General features: G+C 50.7%; 1 protein-coding gene across 16 annotated transcripts in view; it reads left to right on the top strand.

Annotated features, from left to right (window-relative positions):
• Positions 1-17402, top strand: part of Ccdc33 (coiled-coil domain containing 33) — a 98676-nt gene that overhangs the window by 31867 nt on the left and 49407 nt on the right. For 15 of the 16 annotated variants that reach the window (XR_005487820.2, XR_005487821.2, XR_005487819.2 and 12 more), the window contains 5 exons: positions 5468-5601; positions 10018-10127; positions 11178-11285; positions 14514-14605; positions 15449-15569. Coding sequence is in view for 13 of the 16 variants with exons in the window: in XM_063265488.1 (XP_063121558.1) it covers positions 5468-5601; positions 10018-10127; positions 11178-11285; positions 14514-14605; positions 15449-15569 (565 nt within the window). In the remaining 3 variants the exon portion in view is untranslated. Of the gene's footprint in view, positions 1-5467; positions 5602-7537; positions 8905-10017; positions 10128-11177; positions 11286-14513; positions 14606-15448; positions 15570-17402 lie in introns of those variants that run through there. The other variant, XM_039081478.2, reaches the window with a different exon arrangement.

Here is a 17402-nt window from a genome sequence, read left to right as displayed (position 1 = left end):
AGCCCTTGGAATCTGAGCATGCCCTCTATTTCCAGGGCAGGCCTAGAAGCTGCTGCAGTGCAGGATCCCAGCATCTGAGCCAGTGATGCCCAGCACAGCTTCAGGGTGTTACTTCATGTGCTTTCCAGATATCCGGTGTCCCCATTCACACACACTAATTTGGGACCCTCTGGTCCAGGCTAGGAGACATGAGCACCTGAGGTGGCTAGCCAGGTTCCTGGCTTGAAGTCAGTAGTGTACACAGGAGGAAGAAACTGGTAAGAGGACACTGTCCCCACTCATGAGAACACCTGGGCAGTCCCCAGCACTTGGATAAGGAGATATCCTAGACCTCAGAACTAGGGTATAGGTCAGGGACAATAAATCTGAACATTCAGGAAGAATTCTGAAGCTGGGAAGTTCACCTCAGTGTCTGGCCTGGGCTCCTCCAGGGACTGCTGTAAGAGTGGGTAGTCAGTGCTTGACCTGTTGAGAGAGTCTCAAGTCATGAGACCTTCTAAAGTTGTCTCACCCAGGCCCACAGCTTGTCATGGGGACTGTCACTCACCCATGCAGGATTTTGTTGCCTCCCTGCCCTAAGAAGGTGACTTTGGAGAACCTCACCAACGATGATATAGGACAGATGTCCCTGAGGCTGTGTACAACACACAGCAGTTCTTTCAGCCCCATGCTGTCCCCAGCCTCAGAGACAAAACCATCTTTTGAAAACAGGGAAGTCCCTTTCAGAAAAGAGGATGTGAGAGCATCCAGCATACAGGGTTGACTCTAAATTTACCCCAGGCGCTGTGCTCTGTTGACCACAGTTCCCTCATGGACCATATTTAAAGACCCCTACTTTTCCAGTTCCAAAAAGGGATGATGTCCCCACCCCCATGAAAGGTTCCTCTAAGAATAGCTGAAGTGGGAAGGAATGGGGCGGGGCAAAGTCTTGTTTGTTTGTTTGTTTGTTTGTTTGAGTTTTTTTAAGATGAGGTCGTACTGTGAAGCCTTGGATGGCCTAGAACTTGCTATTTAGTCCAGGCTGGCCTCGAACTTGTGATCTTCTCCTTTCAAGTGCAAGAATCACAGCGATGCACCATCACACCCAGCCTGACCTTTAAAGCCTGGCCTTTCTTGTTTCCAAAGCTAAGGCAGGGAACTCCTGCCCTCGACTTGTACTTTCCTGGCTCCAGCCAGCTGTTCTGTGAGTGGAGGCTATCCTAGCTGACTTCCACATTGCCATAAACACTATGACCAAAGACAGCTTGGAAAAGAAAGCACTGAGTTCAGCTTACAGGTTACAGTCCCTCAAGAGGGAAGCCAAGGCAGAAACTCAAGGCAGATGCGGAAGCAGAAATCAACGCTTGTTACCAGTTTGCTTTCCCAGGCTTGCTCAGTGACATTTCTTATGCAACCCAGGCCCACCCTGCCTAAAGGATGACACTGCCCACAGTGGAAAGTGCTTAAAGGTTCTCTCTTCTCAGGAACGTCTAAGTGTATGTCAGACTGACAAAACCTAACCAGGACAGACAACCGACCAGGTGTAATTAGAAACCAGCACAGAGGCCTTGCCAGGTGTAGTCAGTAATTAGGGATGGTTCATTAGTCTGCAATTAATCAATACTGCAATTAATCAATAAAACTCAGATAAGAGCCCACCACTTTGCAGAAGATAACAGTTCACTTATGCTCTAAATGACGAACTCTGACATCCAGGAGTCCACAAGGACTTGGACAGCGTAGGAGCCAGAAGAGAGATGAGGAGGCAGGGGTGTGACTGTCAGGCTAAGTCTGAAGTGAGAGACGGATGAGTGGGGGCTTTGGACTGGACTCTGCCTGCCTCAGATCAGCACCCTCTCTTTAAGGATTCCCTGGGGCAGCATTTTGCCCAGCAGTTGCACGGGGCTTAGCCAAGTCCAAAGGAATCAAGGTTTTCCCTTCCTCTCTGCAACCTCAGAGGACCCTGAATCTGGGGTCTAGAATAAAGAGAATTCCAGAAAGGACTCATTCAGGAGGTCTAAGCCTCCCACCCTGTGACTTGCCCTGAGCTGACTCCTGACCTCCAAATCTGCCAGCCTTCCCTGTGGAAAGCATGCTGTTCCTGGGGACATCTCCGTGAGCCCTGCCTCCTCCAGACACCTTCCCTTGCTAGCCATAGTAGGTAAGCTCAGGGTTAAGAATGCAGTCCTTGACCTTGGGGAGAGGTCTTCAGGCTGCTAAGTGCCTTCCAGGAGGCTTGAGGCTTGGGAGCCTGGCTGCCACTTACCTCCTAGAAGATGAGGAAGCTGGTGACCTTGGCTCAGAGGTTGACTTGAAGAAGGCTGTGGGGCAGGGTGGGGGATTGCCTGGGCCTGGAAGCTGACCTCAAGAACATCTAGTCTAAGCCTGTCTTCCTAGTTTCTCCAGGTGAGCCATCAATAGAATCGTGATGGGCCACTTTGAAGGGTAGCAAAACCTTTAGTCTGCCACATGCCCATCTAAAGATCTGTCCTTCCTTTCTCGGAGCCTGTTTGAGTGTTTCCTTCCCCGTGTAGAAACAGAAGGGAACATTACTTTGGCTCTATTCATCCTACTAAAGCTTGAGCAACCAGAACAGACTGAAATGAGGTCCTTCCCTTTGCTTTGCTCTCCTGGTGGTCTGTCCTGGGACTGACTCTCTGGAGAAGCCAGACCTCCTCTGTAGATGGGGGAGATGGGTTCAGATGGGCCTGGAGAAGAGCAGAGGCTAGCAGACTGCCAGGGAAGTGAGGAGCGGGATGGAGATGGCAAGGGGACATAGAGAGATGGCTCAGCCAGTAACATGCAAGTGGAGCAATCACGAGGTCCTGAGTCCAGATCAGTTCCCAATATCCATGTAAAAAGCCATGTTGCCATGACCCCCACTGCCACCCCACTCCAGGTGCTGGGGATGCAGAGACAGGAGGATGCCCACCTCTTATTGGCTAGCTAGTCTAGCCAAATCTTTTCTGAAAGATCCTGTCTCAAAAAAGATGGAGATAGAAGTTACCTACAGTCAACATCTAGCCTCTACATATATGTGTATATTCATACATACATACATGTACACACATGCACATACACACAATGGTCTCAGTGTCAGGTAAGAGAATGGGTATATAGTGGAGCATACAAACTGCAACAATGTGTATGCCAATCCATGCGTGTGTGTGCATGTGTGTGTTTGTGTTGTGCGCGTGCGTGCATGTGCCTCAGCCTCCATCCATGTCTGCTGATTGTCCACATCTCCAACCCTCATCAACAGTGGGAAGCAGATAGTGCATTTTTCCATAAGTCATGACCTTGAAGAAAAATAAAAAGACAAGAAGCTTCTCATTCCCTCCCACTCACAGCTGTGCTTGGACCTGGGCCTCTCACGAGGCTGGGGTGGGAGCCTCAGGTAATACAGGCTCAGAGGCCTGCAATTTATCAGACACACTCTTCTTGCACTCTGGGGGAGGTGTAGGCCTTGCTGGAGATTACATTTTCCTACGGCTTGAGGTCCAAGATAACTGCACCCCTCCTCTGAACCCAACTGCAGTCCCATCCTGCTGAGACTGAACCAGGTCTGAGGCCTGAGAAAACAGGCACCAGTTCCTTTAGCCCCTGACTGAAGCTGCCAGGCTGTTTAGCAAGGGGGAGGCGTTGGAGATATGGAGAGGGGAGCCTAAATCCTTGTAGACAGCTGAAAGAGATGAGGTCTTAGAACTCCTGAGCTCTGAAGCTGTACTGGGAAGCCTGAGCTCCCTCTGAACCTGTGACCTAGAACTCAGCCAGGTGCAAGATCACATGCAGAACTGGGACTGGGAGTCAGGAGACAACTGGTCCCTGACTTCCATTCTGGAAGGAGTCAGAAGGCTCTCCCCACCCCCAGCTCCAGTTCTAGATTCTCAACAAGGCCCAGAGGAGTCAGTCAGCTGTGCCAGGAAAAGCCATTACCCTGAAAGACTCCCCCACCTACTAAAAGCTTCCTCCTGCCCACCCCCTCCCCTGGGCCTCCTCCCACCTCCCTTCAGCCTTCAGCTCACTCACCTATCCTGACCACCTCTTGGCTAGACTGGGGGAGACTTAACTCTTTCTGGTCCTGAGGGAACGCTCCATCTAATTTCGTACATCTTTTAACATCAGTCATGTTCCCGCAAAACCCCCAGAGCTTGGATAAAGGAGGAGAAAGGACAGAGGTGGGAGGGAGAAGACAGGCTGGCAAGGACAGGTGATGGGTTCCATCTCAGTCTAGTCCTGACTTTCCACATCCTCGGTTTTGTATTTTCTATACACATGGAGTCATTTGAAAAATCCCTAAGAGGCTCCCAAGGATGAGCCTGTGAGGGGGCAGGTTTGTGACATGTGGGAGGGCCTGCATGTCCTTAGTGCTCCCACATTTCCATGGCCACCGCCGGCTGCTGCTGTCTCCTCTACCTCTGTCAGAGGTGCAGAGCACCTGCGTGGGAAGCTGAGGCGTCTCCGAGGGCTTATACCAGCATGGTGGGCTGAGGGCAAAGTCCGGGAGCTCTCTGCTCTACGGCTTTGCAGGGACGGCTATTAAGACAGAATGGAAATATAGAATGGCAGGAGAGGCTCATGTGGCACCCCTCAATCAGCCATGGTCACAGAGATAGGACAAAGGGATGACAGAGGGGGATGCACCCCCCACCCTCGCACTGGGTGTATGGTATGGGCTCCTCTCCTGCAGGCTGGGTCAGGCACTGCTCATCCATGACTGCTATAATCAATGTAGAAGCACCATTTCCAGCCTGAAATAACACAAGGGTCTTAATTCTTCTATCGAGCTGTCTGATGGCCCTGGATCGCAGGGACAGTCGTCCTCTACACCTATTGTCTATACCGAGCTGCAGAAAACCCAGGCTCCTCCCTCACCTGCATAGCCTCCCCCTGAGAGACTAAGTGCTCAAGGGCTGGGAAGCCCTTTCTTCTGTCCTGCGCCCAGCTCCCAGTGTCCAGTCCAAGGTTCTGAACACAGTGGGCATCATGGGAGGCGGGGGAATGAGTATATCCCACTGAAAGGATTCAGAACTGTAGCATCTGGGCCAGCCTGGGACTCTGGGCCACACACTTAGAAAATGAAAGCCAGGAGTGAGACGCTAGGTGGGTGGCATATGGCTAACTGTCATCCAGAAGCATTCTCCCACTGAACAGACCCCAGAGAGGAGGGTCCAGATGGGGTTTGTGCATACAGGTGCCTGCCAGGAGCCCTCTTTGGCAAGGGGCAGGAAAACACAGACAGGTATAGCATCTGTCCTGCTTTCATTGTAAGCTTCTGGCTTCTGAAACTAAGCCAAGGCCCCAGCACTGGCCAGGAAGATGGTGTGGCCACCAAACAGGACAGCTGAGGGGAGGAGCTGGGCATTCACTGAGCCCAGGATGACATGAGTGTCTGTGTGAGGAGAGCTGCCCACTTTCTGTCTCCCCTGTCCACATAGCGAAGCCCAAGAAGAAGCCACTCTCTAACTCAACCACCCCTCCTCTCCAGAAAAACCACATCAGAAGAAGCCAACAATCACAGCCCTCAAGCAAGGACCTCTGTGACCTCAGAACCCACCAGAGCCCCCATCTGGGGGGACACAGTGAATGTGGAGATCCAGGCAGAGGACACAGGACGAGAAGGTGAGGTTGGGGGCTGGGCACCAGCGTGTGGGAGATACAGTGGAGAGAGGAAGGCAAAAGCAGGCTCTCTCCACACAGCTGGAGACCAGCTGAACACCTCCCTGGGCTGCGATAAAAGCATTTAAAAAAAAATCATAATCCCATCATGCCTCATCTCCCCAGCCTGCTGGAAAAATGAGTTGTTCCACATAAATGAATTTTCCAGACAATGTGAGTTTATCGTTTTTATGACCGTTGTGATTATTTTCAAGGTGGTTATTACTGCCGTGTCCCACTGAAATGACACGTTATAGTTTTGTAGCACATCCCCACGTATCCATCATATGAGCTACCACCTCTAAGAGGAGCTGTGCTACTTAGAAGAGATCACTGAGGCTGAGAGAATTTAAAGAGCACGAGACCTGGGTTATGTCACTGGAGCTCCAGGTCCTGGCTGAATTTGGGTTTGTTTAATTAATGCCTCTATGGCTAGAATAGATCTTTAATCCTGGCTAGTCCTCCCTGGGTCTCGGACCAGGTACCAAACTAGACACATGCAAGTGTACCCTGTGTGTTTCTCACTGTGGGAGGTTGCGTTGCACATACTGAAGTATGAACCGCTGGTTACACAAGTGTCAGACCTGCCTGGGAGCAATAGCACCGGGCACTTGCAGCACAGAGCAGAGGGCCCACCCCTGCCATGTCCCTAAACGCAGCCAGTCAGAGCATCATCCTCCCTTCTTGCTGGTGGCTCTAGAAGAGAGGGCAGACTGTTACTTCTCCCCTGGAGGTCTCCCCAAGGGCTTAGGCAGGACTTCTTTTTCACTTCACAGAGCTAAAGGCTGACAGTCCGGAGACTGTGAGAGGGAAGGAGATAACACAGTAGGCTCCAGCACCTCGGGAGTTGTGTGGGCTCGAGGGGGGGGGGGGGGACTAGTCAGGCAAAAGAATAGTTTTCTTCCTGTAAAGGAAGTAGTAGGGATGGTTTGAGAAGGTATGGAAGAGGGGGAAATTACCCTGGGAGTCTACACAGATGTAGATACGTGCTTATACATCCATGCCTTTGTGTGCCTGTATGCTGGCTCATTAATGTGCATGTCGTATGTGCTGTCTGCACACATTCTCTCTTTCCTGTGTGTGTGTGTGTGTGTGTGTGTGTGTGTGTGTGTGTGTGTGTGTGTGGTGATGTGAGTGGACCCTCCTGCCATGCACAACTGGGATGAAATGAGGAAGGATGCGATGAGGTCAGTAGTCTTGGGGTCTTTCGTGTAGCAGGAGGCAGGACTAACAGAGACAGGAGAGACAGCAGGGTGAGGAGACACATGAGTCGGTATATCGGCAGGCACCTCTTTGCAGATTGAAGCTGCTTGTTGGAACCGAAGTGGAACTGGTTGCTGTGGTGATATTGCAGTGGGGGTAGGGAATTGGGGGCCAGGCCAAGAGGCAAGGGAAGGGTGGGAGGTAGCTCAAGGACACACTAATAAAAAGCAAATGGGAAATTTAGACCCTGGGTCAAGGCCAAAGTGGGTGGGTAGTCAAAATGGCACGTTGACCACACATAAGGAGGGGCGGAAGGAGGAAGGGTTCAGTGCCCAAACAGGAAGCCGAGGAAGCGTGTTTGGAACATGAAGACAAGACCATAGTAGGACTGGCTGACCATCACCACCACCCCCTGCCCCATTACAGCTCAGGGCTGGTTTCCTACAAAAGCAGGCTGCTCTAAAACAGTCAGATGCAGGGTCTCACAAAATCTCAGTCGGTTTGGGGGGCTCAAAGTGGGTATACATTTACAGCTTCCTTGGTACCGTGGTCTGGTCTTGGCTGGGAATACTGGGATACCCCGGCAGAATCTTCTCAGGTCTGCTCAGAGATGGGTGAGTGTGTGAAGAGCTGCAGATGGTTAACAAGGGGAGACTGGCGAGAGCTGGGGGCGGGGCGGGGGGATCGGGATCGCTCATTCAAATGCACACAGTCCTTCCTCTGCAATCTTAGGGATTGAGTAAGAGTCTTTCTGTTTGCGTTGTTTAAAGTATTAAAGTTATACAGAAACTCAAAGTGGCTAAGTGACTTCCTAGAGGAAATAAATTAGCATCTTAATAGGGAAACCCAGACCTACTGACTTCAAATCCTGGAGGTATTATACTTTCTCCTGGTCAACTATGAGACTTTCTGGTGCCACTTTCCTACCGGGTATGGATCCCATGTAGCCTGCTCTTGGCAAGTGCTGTCCCTTCTCTGTGTATTCTGGTTAGCCGTAAAGAAGACTGAGAAAGAAAGAATAGCTTCCTTCCCACCCTCTAGTCACTTGGCACTGTGTGTGGGAGGGGTGCACAGGGCTGTGACAGCAGCCATTCCTGGTGCTGAAATGTCTTTAGGGAAGGGTACCCCTCAAGCATATTCTTTGCTCTCCCTGGCCCGCTTTATGATGGATCTCTTTTAGTTTCTCCTTCCGGCTTCACCTTCCCTCCCCCAACCCCTTTATTCTGCCTCTCTCTCCTCATCAATATCTCTTCCTCCTTTTCAAATCACAGATTTCCAAGAATAAGAAAATGCATCAAGAGTGGCCAATCCAGCACCCTCGCCGCCCATTATTTCCTAGCGGTAGGATGTTGCTCCAGTTCTATGGCCCCTCTGAGTGCCATTGATCATATTTTAGAGAGAGGTGATGATGCTTGCCATAACAATTTATAGGAACAATAGCTGGGTACCATGCCCAGAATACAGCAGGTGCCCATCAGTGGGCGCTATGATCATTTCCGAGATGTTGACTTTTCCTTAAAGTTTGTCCTGATTTTATGAGACAGTGTAAAAGTGTTCACTAAACGGTGTGTTGATCTTAATGTCTTTGGAAGAGAGACCAGAGAAATAGCTCAGTGCTATTTCTTTTATTATTGCAGAGGACCTGGATTCAGTTCCGAGTTTACCTGCACGGCAGCTCACATGTGTCTGTAACTCCATTTCTAGGGAACCTGACACCCACTCCTGGCCTCTGCAGGCACAAGTCTCTCACATGGTGACCATGCATACATGAGGCGACACTCACCCACAAAATAAATAAATAAATAAAATCTAACCTCCCCAAAGACCTTAGTGTACTTGGAGTAGGCTTTTTAAAGTTATGTGGTTTTATTTTATGAGTACGGGTGCTTTGTCTGCCTGTACATCTGTACATCCCGTGCATGCAGTGTCCACGGAGACCAGAAGAGGACAGAACTGGAGTTACCAGTGTTGTGAGCTGCCATGTGGTGCTGGGAATTGAACCCAAGTCCTCTGGAGAACAAATAGTACTCCTGACCTCAGCCCCACGGAGGAGACGCTTTATAGGTACTTACCTAGAGAGTGTGCACGAGTAAATTGTTTTCTTTACTGAGGCTGTTTTCCTACCTGAAGCATGAAGGCACCCTCCTTCCCGTCCCACATGAGGAGCTGGTGGGAGTGTTATGACAAGGGAAGATATGAAGCCTCGCCCTGGATAGGAATGCAGACAATGTCTGGGGGGTTGTATGCACATGTGTGTTTCCTACACGTACATGTGTTGTGTGACTTTCCCTGGGGAAACATGTTTACCCCAGGTGGTGTACCATGACAACCTGATGATTCCTCTCAAGTCTATTGAGGGACCAGTAAGTTTATTAAGGTTACTTCAAGGAACACGGGTAAGGACTTACTGTATTAATTTTCTCCCCTGATGCTCTGATAAAACACTGACCAATAACAACTTAGGGAAGAAAGGGTTTATTTGGCTTAGAGGTTACAGTCCATCGTTGGGGAAGCCAAGGCAGGAACTCTTGGCAGGAGCTTAGAGCAAATATCAGTGGAGGAACTCTATTACTAGATTGCTTTTTCTGGTTTGCTCAGCTACTTGTCTCATACAGACCATGCGTATAGGCCTAAGGATGACGCCACCCGTAGTGGGCTGCCCCTCCCCCCATCAATTAGCAATTAAAAAATTGCCCTCAGAGGCATGCCTACAGTTCTGTCTGATGGAGTCAGTTCCCTGACTGTTGATGACTGTAGCTTGTGCCAAGTTGACAAAACTGGATAGAGCAGTTACAAGAGCACAGGTGACACAGGCTGCTGTGTCACTGAAATGCTCACCCTCAGCATGAGTGGCAACACACAAATGATGCAGCCTTGTAGAGATTCTGGACCAAGTTTCAGGCAACTCCACCATAGTCTCCTTTTGCCAGGTGTTGACTGCTGTTACAATCTTAGGGAGGGGTTTGTGAGTCTTGTCATTTTCTAAGCCTTTTCATTTAGTGGGCTTCCTGAGTTTTATGAGCCTCCCTCCAAAAAGGAGTGTTGCAATTTTAACAAAATAGCTACCCAAGGAAACATGCAGCCCTCAGCATTTTCCATTCTCTGTCTGGTTTCGGCAAGGTCCCTTTGCCCCTCGCTGTCTCACATCACTGGAAAAGCTTCCTCCCCCCTCTCCAGATGTGACCCTCAAGGTGATGGACAGCAATAAGAAGGAGGAGCTGGTGTCCTATGAAATCCCCATTAAATACCTACGCGCCTTCCACCCATACCACTTTGAGTTAAAAAAGGTAAGCCCAAGCAAGCCCTAGGCCTAACCTCTGGCTGAGTAGGCGAGGGTCTGATCCTCCCAATTCTCTGAGGATATATCGCATTGAGGGTGGGTCCAGGTCATGCTCCTCCCAAGCCAGAGATGTAGAATATATACTTGGCAGGCAAACATTCCCTAGAATGAACCGTGCCAGGGGGACAACTGAGCATCAACCTGGACTAGAAAGTTCAACCTCTCAGCCTGGGACTGGACTCCTTAGTGCTGACTGGTGAGGAAGATTCACTCTGATTTTCAAGTACTTATTAAACAGCTACTGTGTGCTGGGCCATAGGGGAGCAGATGCTGTCCCTTCCACATGCATTCCAGAGCCCTCCCTTTCAAAGGCAAGCACACCGTGAGATCAGATTGTCTGTGTTTGTCTCAGCTCTGCCACTTTCTAGCTGTATGCTCACAGGAAGCCACTTTACCCTGGCCTTCCTCTGTTCCACAGCAAAGGTGGGACAAGGCGCCTCTGGACAGGCTCTGTGTGGTGCTGGCTAAAGTGCCTGGCACACGGGAAGCACTCAGCATGTGTGGTTCCCATCCCTACTCCTCCCCCCCAGGCCCTGGCACTAACCTTCTTGTGGAGCAATTCTTCAACTATGGTGCCAGAGATCGTTATCTTCCCTGGGGCTCTAGGACTACAGAAGGGGCACCAGGGCAGGTAGGGAAGCAAAGACCCCAAGGGACCCTGGAGCTAGGCCTGAATCTGGCCACTTGGAGCATGTGCCAGGCCCCTAACCCTGTGTCCACTTACAGCACAGGCCTCATTATCACTTCTTCACCAAGAGAACAGGCCGGCAGTAGTCCCTGCGAGGGCAATGAAATATTCAGATGGAAAACGGGAGATTTATTGGATGATCTTCTTGGAAGGGCTCCCAGGGACCATGAGCTTTAATTACCACTGGAGTCCCAGTGGAGCAATGCTAGGCAAGTGTCCACACAGGGGTGGATTTATGAGCAGGTTCTGCCCCTTAGACACTCTCCTTCCTATGTACCTTCTATCCTATCCTGCCTTCCCCCCATGCAGAATGAGAAAGAAGATGAAGCCACTGCCAAGACCCGCCTGTACGCCACTGTGGTTCGGAAGGGCAGCTTACTACCCCGCTACATTGGCTATGACCACACAGCTCTGGAGGTACCAGCATTGGGGTGCTACAGGGACAGATAGAATCCTTTGCCTCTAAATGACCGAAGCGTGTGGAGAGAGGTGTCTATGAAATAAATCAAGGGGAAAAGCAATGAGACCTTCCCAAATTAGCTGGTGGGCTTGGTGAGAGAGCTCAATGGATAACGCTTTGCTGTGCAGACCTGATAACCTAAATTCAATCCCTGAAATATGCATAGAGTACCGATTCCACAAGGTTGTTCTCTGGCCTACACACACACACACACACACACACACACACACACACACACACATACACACCATGACACAAGCATACCTCCCACACACAATAAGAATACGTTATTAAAAATGTCAACAAAAAAATAGCCCGAGGGGTTGGGGATTTAGCTCAGTGGTAGAGCGCTTGCCTAGCAAGCGCAAGGCCCTGGGTTCGGTCCCCAGCTCCGGAAAAAAAAAAAAAAAAAAAGAAAAAGAAAAAGAAAAAGAAAAAAAATAGCCCGAGTTTGTGAGGACAATCCCTGATTGGGACAAAAGTGGCCTGGCCTCTCCTTCCCGTATTGCCCTTGAATGAAGGAAGAAGGGCTAAGTGGCACCTGAGTTCCTCACGTCCTTTAGGAAGCAACATAGGTTCCCATGGACTTTGTGCTCCTAGGAGCAAGGAAGAGCCTATCTCCCAGGCCCTGGCCCAGCCCCTAGCTGTGTTCAGTCCTGTTCTTTCCTGTTGATGGAATGACTCATAACCTAGGGCCTAAGACTCACAGACCCTTCCTGAGGTTTGGCTCACCTACTGCTTGAGTATTTGCAACCTCACTCACTCACTCGTTCTTCCAAGAGCTATTATACACCCTCATGTACTGTCAGACCAGGCATTGCCACGTACCATGACCGTTCACCTTTCAGCTCAAGGACTGTGTCAGGAGGAATGATTGATGCTTGAGGTACACATGGCCCAGGGATCCGGGCCCTGAGCCTTTCCCTAGGCAACAGGCTCGTATCCACAAATAACCGTGTGCAATCCACAGGACTGTGACTCAAGCTTTCTCCCTACCTCAGCAGAAGACCTGATTTGATCCCTCACCATGTAGCACCATGATCCTGGCAAGGCAGTACCCATTCTCTAGTCCCACGTCACATCTGGGGACACTGAGACACAAAATGGTCTGATATAAGAGCCCAGAGATCCCTCCTCACATCACCACTTCCCCCACAGCCACCCCTTGGATGCCAGTAGGTGTCTCCTCCCTCTCTTCTATCTGGTTCCCTTCTAGAACTGACAAGTCAGTCCAACATATAGGACAAGGAAGATTAAAAACAAGATGGCCTTACTGTCCCCAAGCTTCATCCAGCAAGGGGCCACATCCACACAGCTGTGAACTTGCCCCACCCCTGCCTCAGTCTCTGGCTTGTCTAATAGAGTCTGAGCTCCCCTGCCCCCAGCAGCCCACCCACCCACCCACTCCCCACTCCAGCACAGACCTTTCTCCCGACCAGGTCTCCATTACAGCCGCAGGAGCTGACTTTCGCTGATGATAGATGAGGGGACACGGTTGGAAAAGAAATTGCTTCAGCTACTCAACAGGCTGTCACTAGCAGGGATGCTGGCACCGCTGTCTCATTCATACCTGACCAGAGTCAGCACACACCATATGTAAATTATCCATCCCCTCAAGACACACCTAGACTGTCACCTTCAGCCCTCATACCTGTTGGCATTCTTGTGAGCAATGATGCCTGACAGCCCTCCAGTGACATCAGAGGCTTCCTGGGAGGCTCCACTAAGAACCAAAGACACTAAGAATGATTTAAGCACTTACCAGATCACACAGGTGTGGAGGTAGCCACCAGCCAGCCCATCAGAGATGGGTCCAGGAGAAGGGAAGGATAATGAGGTGAGGGGAGGGCTTCCTTCAGAGTAAGCCCCTAGCCTTGGGCTTCTTTGTGCACTGGAGATTAGAGCCAGAAGACCCAAAATGTCAATGTACAGGATGGAAAACTGAAGCCTACAGGGGGTCTTGGTCCGGGTCTGGGTCTGGCCAAGGTTTTCCCAGCTGCAACAGACCCAGAGAGGGAATAAACCCCCGGCTGTGCCTGAGGACCCCTGCCCTTCCTGCCTTTTTCCCCTGGGAAGGTTTGAGGCTAGTTCAACTCCACTGTCCCTAAGACCACTGTGTCTCTCCCAGTCTGTCCCCAGGTCTCTCTCTTTCTCCATCCTTCCCCTTAACACTCAGAAGCCCAGAGACCCCTCTCCCTTTATCAGTCTCTACTTCCTCCTCAATGCCCCAGACCTTGCTAATGTCGGCTCTGTGTCAGGCTCTAAGCTAAGACCTGGGAAGGCAACCGTCCAGGAGACACTTGTGTCCGCCATGCCAATTATATCAAATAGAGAACAAGCAAGGGCTAAGTTGGAAGCTCCAATTCTGACAAATGCTACAGAGGAGGCTTTAGCAACAGTGACAGTGACTAGAAGGAAGCCAGGGGTGCTGTTGTGGAACCTTGAGGAGGACAAGCAGCTATCAGGATAGATTGGCAGAGGGTGGGGGTGGGGACACCCAGGGAAAGAAATTGGTTTATGCAAAAGCAAAAGCAAGAACGCGTTAGCATAGGAGAGAAAGGGAGATGTATAGCAAAAAGAAGGGCCCAGGGAGCTGGCAGGAATTGTGGGCAGGTGCTCATACTGAGGATCGACTTCCCAACCGACCTTTGCTGGGAAAAGCCCTGCAGTGGGCAGACCCCAGAGTTGGTGAACGCCAAATCAGAAAGTTTCCCGTATGACCAACACAGTTGGAGAAACATGTCCTGGACTTAGTGCCCTCAGTTTACAAAGTGTCCTCTTGTCTTACACTCTCATCAGAGAACCCCCTTCTTGAAACCTAGGAGGATCCATGACCAGAGTACATAATTACCTGGACCACCTCCCACTCCTGGACTCAAGCATCTATAACTTGTCCCTCAGGGCAGCTGAATTCCAGTAATGCCCTAGGAAATCAGGGGCACTTGCCCCAGTCAGACCCAGAGGGTGACTCCCTGAAGCAGAGAGGCTTTGAGCAAAGAAAAAGACAAGAGGAGCAGGGGGAAGGGGTTCAGGTCCCAGGGATGGGCAGAGGCATGATGATCACATGATCGTGGCATGTGTAGGGGTGTGGGGGTGGGATTGATGGCAGGGATGGGGGGGGGGCGCTGGCTGTGCCTCTGGGAGGCCACAGCCGCAAGCCTTCACCTGCTTCTTCTCTTCTCCAGGTCTTTCTTCGAGGAGTCAATGAGCCCTTAGTCAACAATCCCAGCCCCATGGTGGTAATTGCTCGGGTAGTTCCCAGCTATACTGAGTTTAAGTGAGTCGGAGCAGCTTGAGGAGGGGGGGGCTGGGATGGGCAAAGCCTCCCCCTGTCCTAAGTCCCTACGATGCTCTCCACACACCTTGATCTGAGGCCCTAGTGAGCTCCCCACAGCAGACTTCACCTTTCTCTTCCAGCAGACTTGAGCCCCTGGAAAAGGAATGTGGGATCTCTCCTGAGATTTCTGAGCATGTAGGGAAGGCCGGCCTGAAGAGCAAGAAGGAGCCAGTGTTAAGGAAGCCAAGAGAGGTTCTTTTCCTACCCAGGGGTACCTCTGCCCCTCTAAACAAGCATGCCACTCCAAGACCACTACCCCACAATCCCCTCTCCCTGTCAGGTTCAGGGCTTAAGGCTCCTGCAATTGGTGGTCCCCAAAAATGACATGAGGCCTGCTGCAGTAATCATACACCAATGGACCCAAACTTTAAGCACCATATGCACACATGGACGTGCACACACGGACAGTCACACACAGACATATATCTGTACCTTCCCCTCAGGCTCCCTTTACTCCTTAAGCATAAGCCAGGATTCCCACAGGTCAGGAGGAATTCTGCTAACGTCTTTCAAAGATGAGGTGGGAAGGCGAGTTTTAAAAATAGTAAAGCTGGCTTACTCTGATACCGCCACGGTGCACCTCAGGTCCCTGCTAAGGGAGCCTGGGGGCTACATCTATATAGCTGTCATCTCCTGACACCAGCATGTTACAAGGTCCTGGCCTAAGTGAGGTAGGCCACTGCATTCTCTCCTTCTCCTAGGCCTAGAGTCTAAATGTGAGTTCCAGATGTCACGGTGGCCATAGGTCAGAGAGTGCCAACTACTGTCTCCTTGTCTCTCTAGGGCCAGGAAGGCCAGGCAGGACCCTGCCTCTGTGGGGCTGCCCCTCACCCAGGTTTCTTTCCCTATCTCATCGCCAATGACCTTCGACGTGCCTCGGGTCAGCCAGAACGGGTGTCCTCAGGTATGGCTCCTTCCCCACTGTGGCCTCATTAGTTCATCATGTCATCAGCCAGCAGCTCGGCTGACTGCTGAAAGCGTTTGCTATACCTCACTGCTGCCCAGGGTCGCTCCCGTGAGCTGTAAGGGACCTGCTCTCAGGACTCCCAGAGATACTAAGCATCCACCCATATCCTGTCTAATCTAGTAACAAGCCAGCAGGGACCATCAGAGCTGTGACAAGAGGAGATAACAAACAGTAACTTGAGGTGTACCTGTCATGGGGCACCTTAAGTTAACAGTCATAGGGACAAAAATACAGTAGTGTTATCAGAGGCAAGGGACGATAAAAGAATAGGGGGACACAGAACTGTGCGAGTGAAGCCCTTGATGATGATGATGATGATGATGATGATGATGATGATGACGACGACGACGACGACGACGACGGCGACGACGATGTGTGCACATGTGTGCCTGTGGAGAACAGAAGTCAATGCCCAGGGTTTTCCACTTTATTTGTTTTTATGTTTTTAAATTTTTTGGGGGGAGGGGTACTTACATGCCACAGCACAAGTATAAAAGTCAAAGAGGTTAACATATAGGATTCAACTTTCTCTTCCCACCTTATGGCTCCCAAGGATTGAACTCAGGTCATCAGACTTGGCGGCAAGCACCTTTACCCACTGAACCACCTCGCCAGCCCTTCTTCGCCTTCTCTTTTGAGGCAGAGTGTCTCACTGAAGCTGGCGCTCACTGACTGAGCTACACTGTCTGCCAGCAAGCCCCAGAGATCCTCCTGCCTCTGCCTCTGCCTCTGCCTCCCTGTGCCGGGATTCCAGGCGCTCACTTCGCCCAGCTTTTTTATACGTGTGCGGAGGACAGAATCCGGGTCTCTGGCAAGGTCTTTACAGACTTGGCCATTATCCCAGCCTCTGAAACATATGTTTAACCATAGGTAATGAGTGTTGATGTCTGGGTAATTAGGACAGGCAAGTCTTGACGTCGTTTTGGAGACAGGGTCTCCTTCTGTAGCCTTGGCTAGCTTCTTACTCTCCATCTCCCTGTCCTATCCTCCAGCCCTGAGAAGACAGGCATGTGCCACTATGCCAACGTAGTCATTGCTTGATGGTATTTTTTCTTTTAATTCATTATCACTGTGTATATATACAAACTCTAGGCAGGGCATCTATACCATGGTATGGAGGGCAGAGGGCAGCTTTATGGAACTGGCTTTACATAGGTTCTGGAGATCAAACTCAGTTGGCTAGCCTTGACAGCAAGCCTCTGCAGCACTGAGCCATTTTGCTGGCCCATTGGTCTTGATGTTTTGATATGAAAGTGTCAGTCCAGGGCAGTGAAACCATCTATGTAGCATAGTATATAGTATAACCCAAAACGTAGTGTATGTTGGGAATGGACATGGAGGCATACATTTAAATATGCTGGAGAAGAGATACACAGGTCATGGCTGGGCCTGGGAAGTGGTCAGGTTGACTGTCTACGACTGCTCCACTGAGAGCTTTGCTGCACGTGATGGAGGAGGCTTGGAAGACAAGGTGTTCTTGGAAGTCCCTCCTGTCATCTGCCCGCTAAAATTAGAACAAGACACTCTGTTGGAGCCCCAGCTTTCATTTAAAAGACATTTAAAGAAGGCTCAGACACAGGCAGGAGTGATGGTAGGCAGGGAAGGGTGGGATAAAGGGGGATCATAGGAACAGCTTCAAACCCTAACCAATCCTCAGCCTGATTTCCCCAGAGTCATCTCACACATGGCCCTGCATTTGCACAGAAAATTATGAGCCGATCAGCAGCTGTCCCAAGAGGCAGGAGGTACTGCCTGCTTTAATGAGTGAGC

The sequence above is a fragment of the Rattus norvegicus genome, chromosome 8 (assembly GCF_036323735.1).
Source record: "Rattus norvegicus strain BN/NHsdMcwi chromosome 8, GRCr8, whole genome shotgun sequence".
Taxonomy (NCBI): domain Eukaryota; kingdom Metazoa; phylum Chordata; class Mammalia; order Rodentia; family Muridae; genus Rattus; species Rattus norvegicus.
The sequence above is the reverse complement of the archived record's forward strand: the minus strand, read 5'-3'. Positions and strand labels throughout refer to the sequence as shown.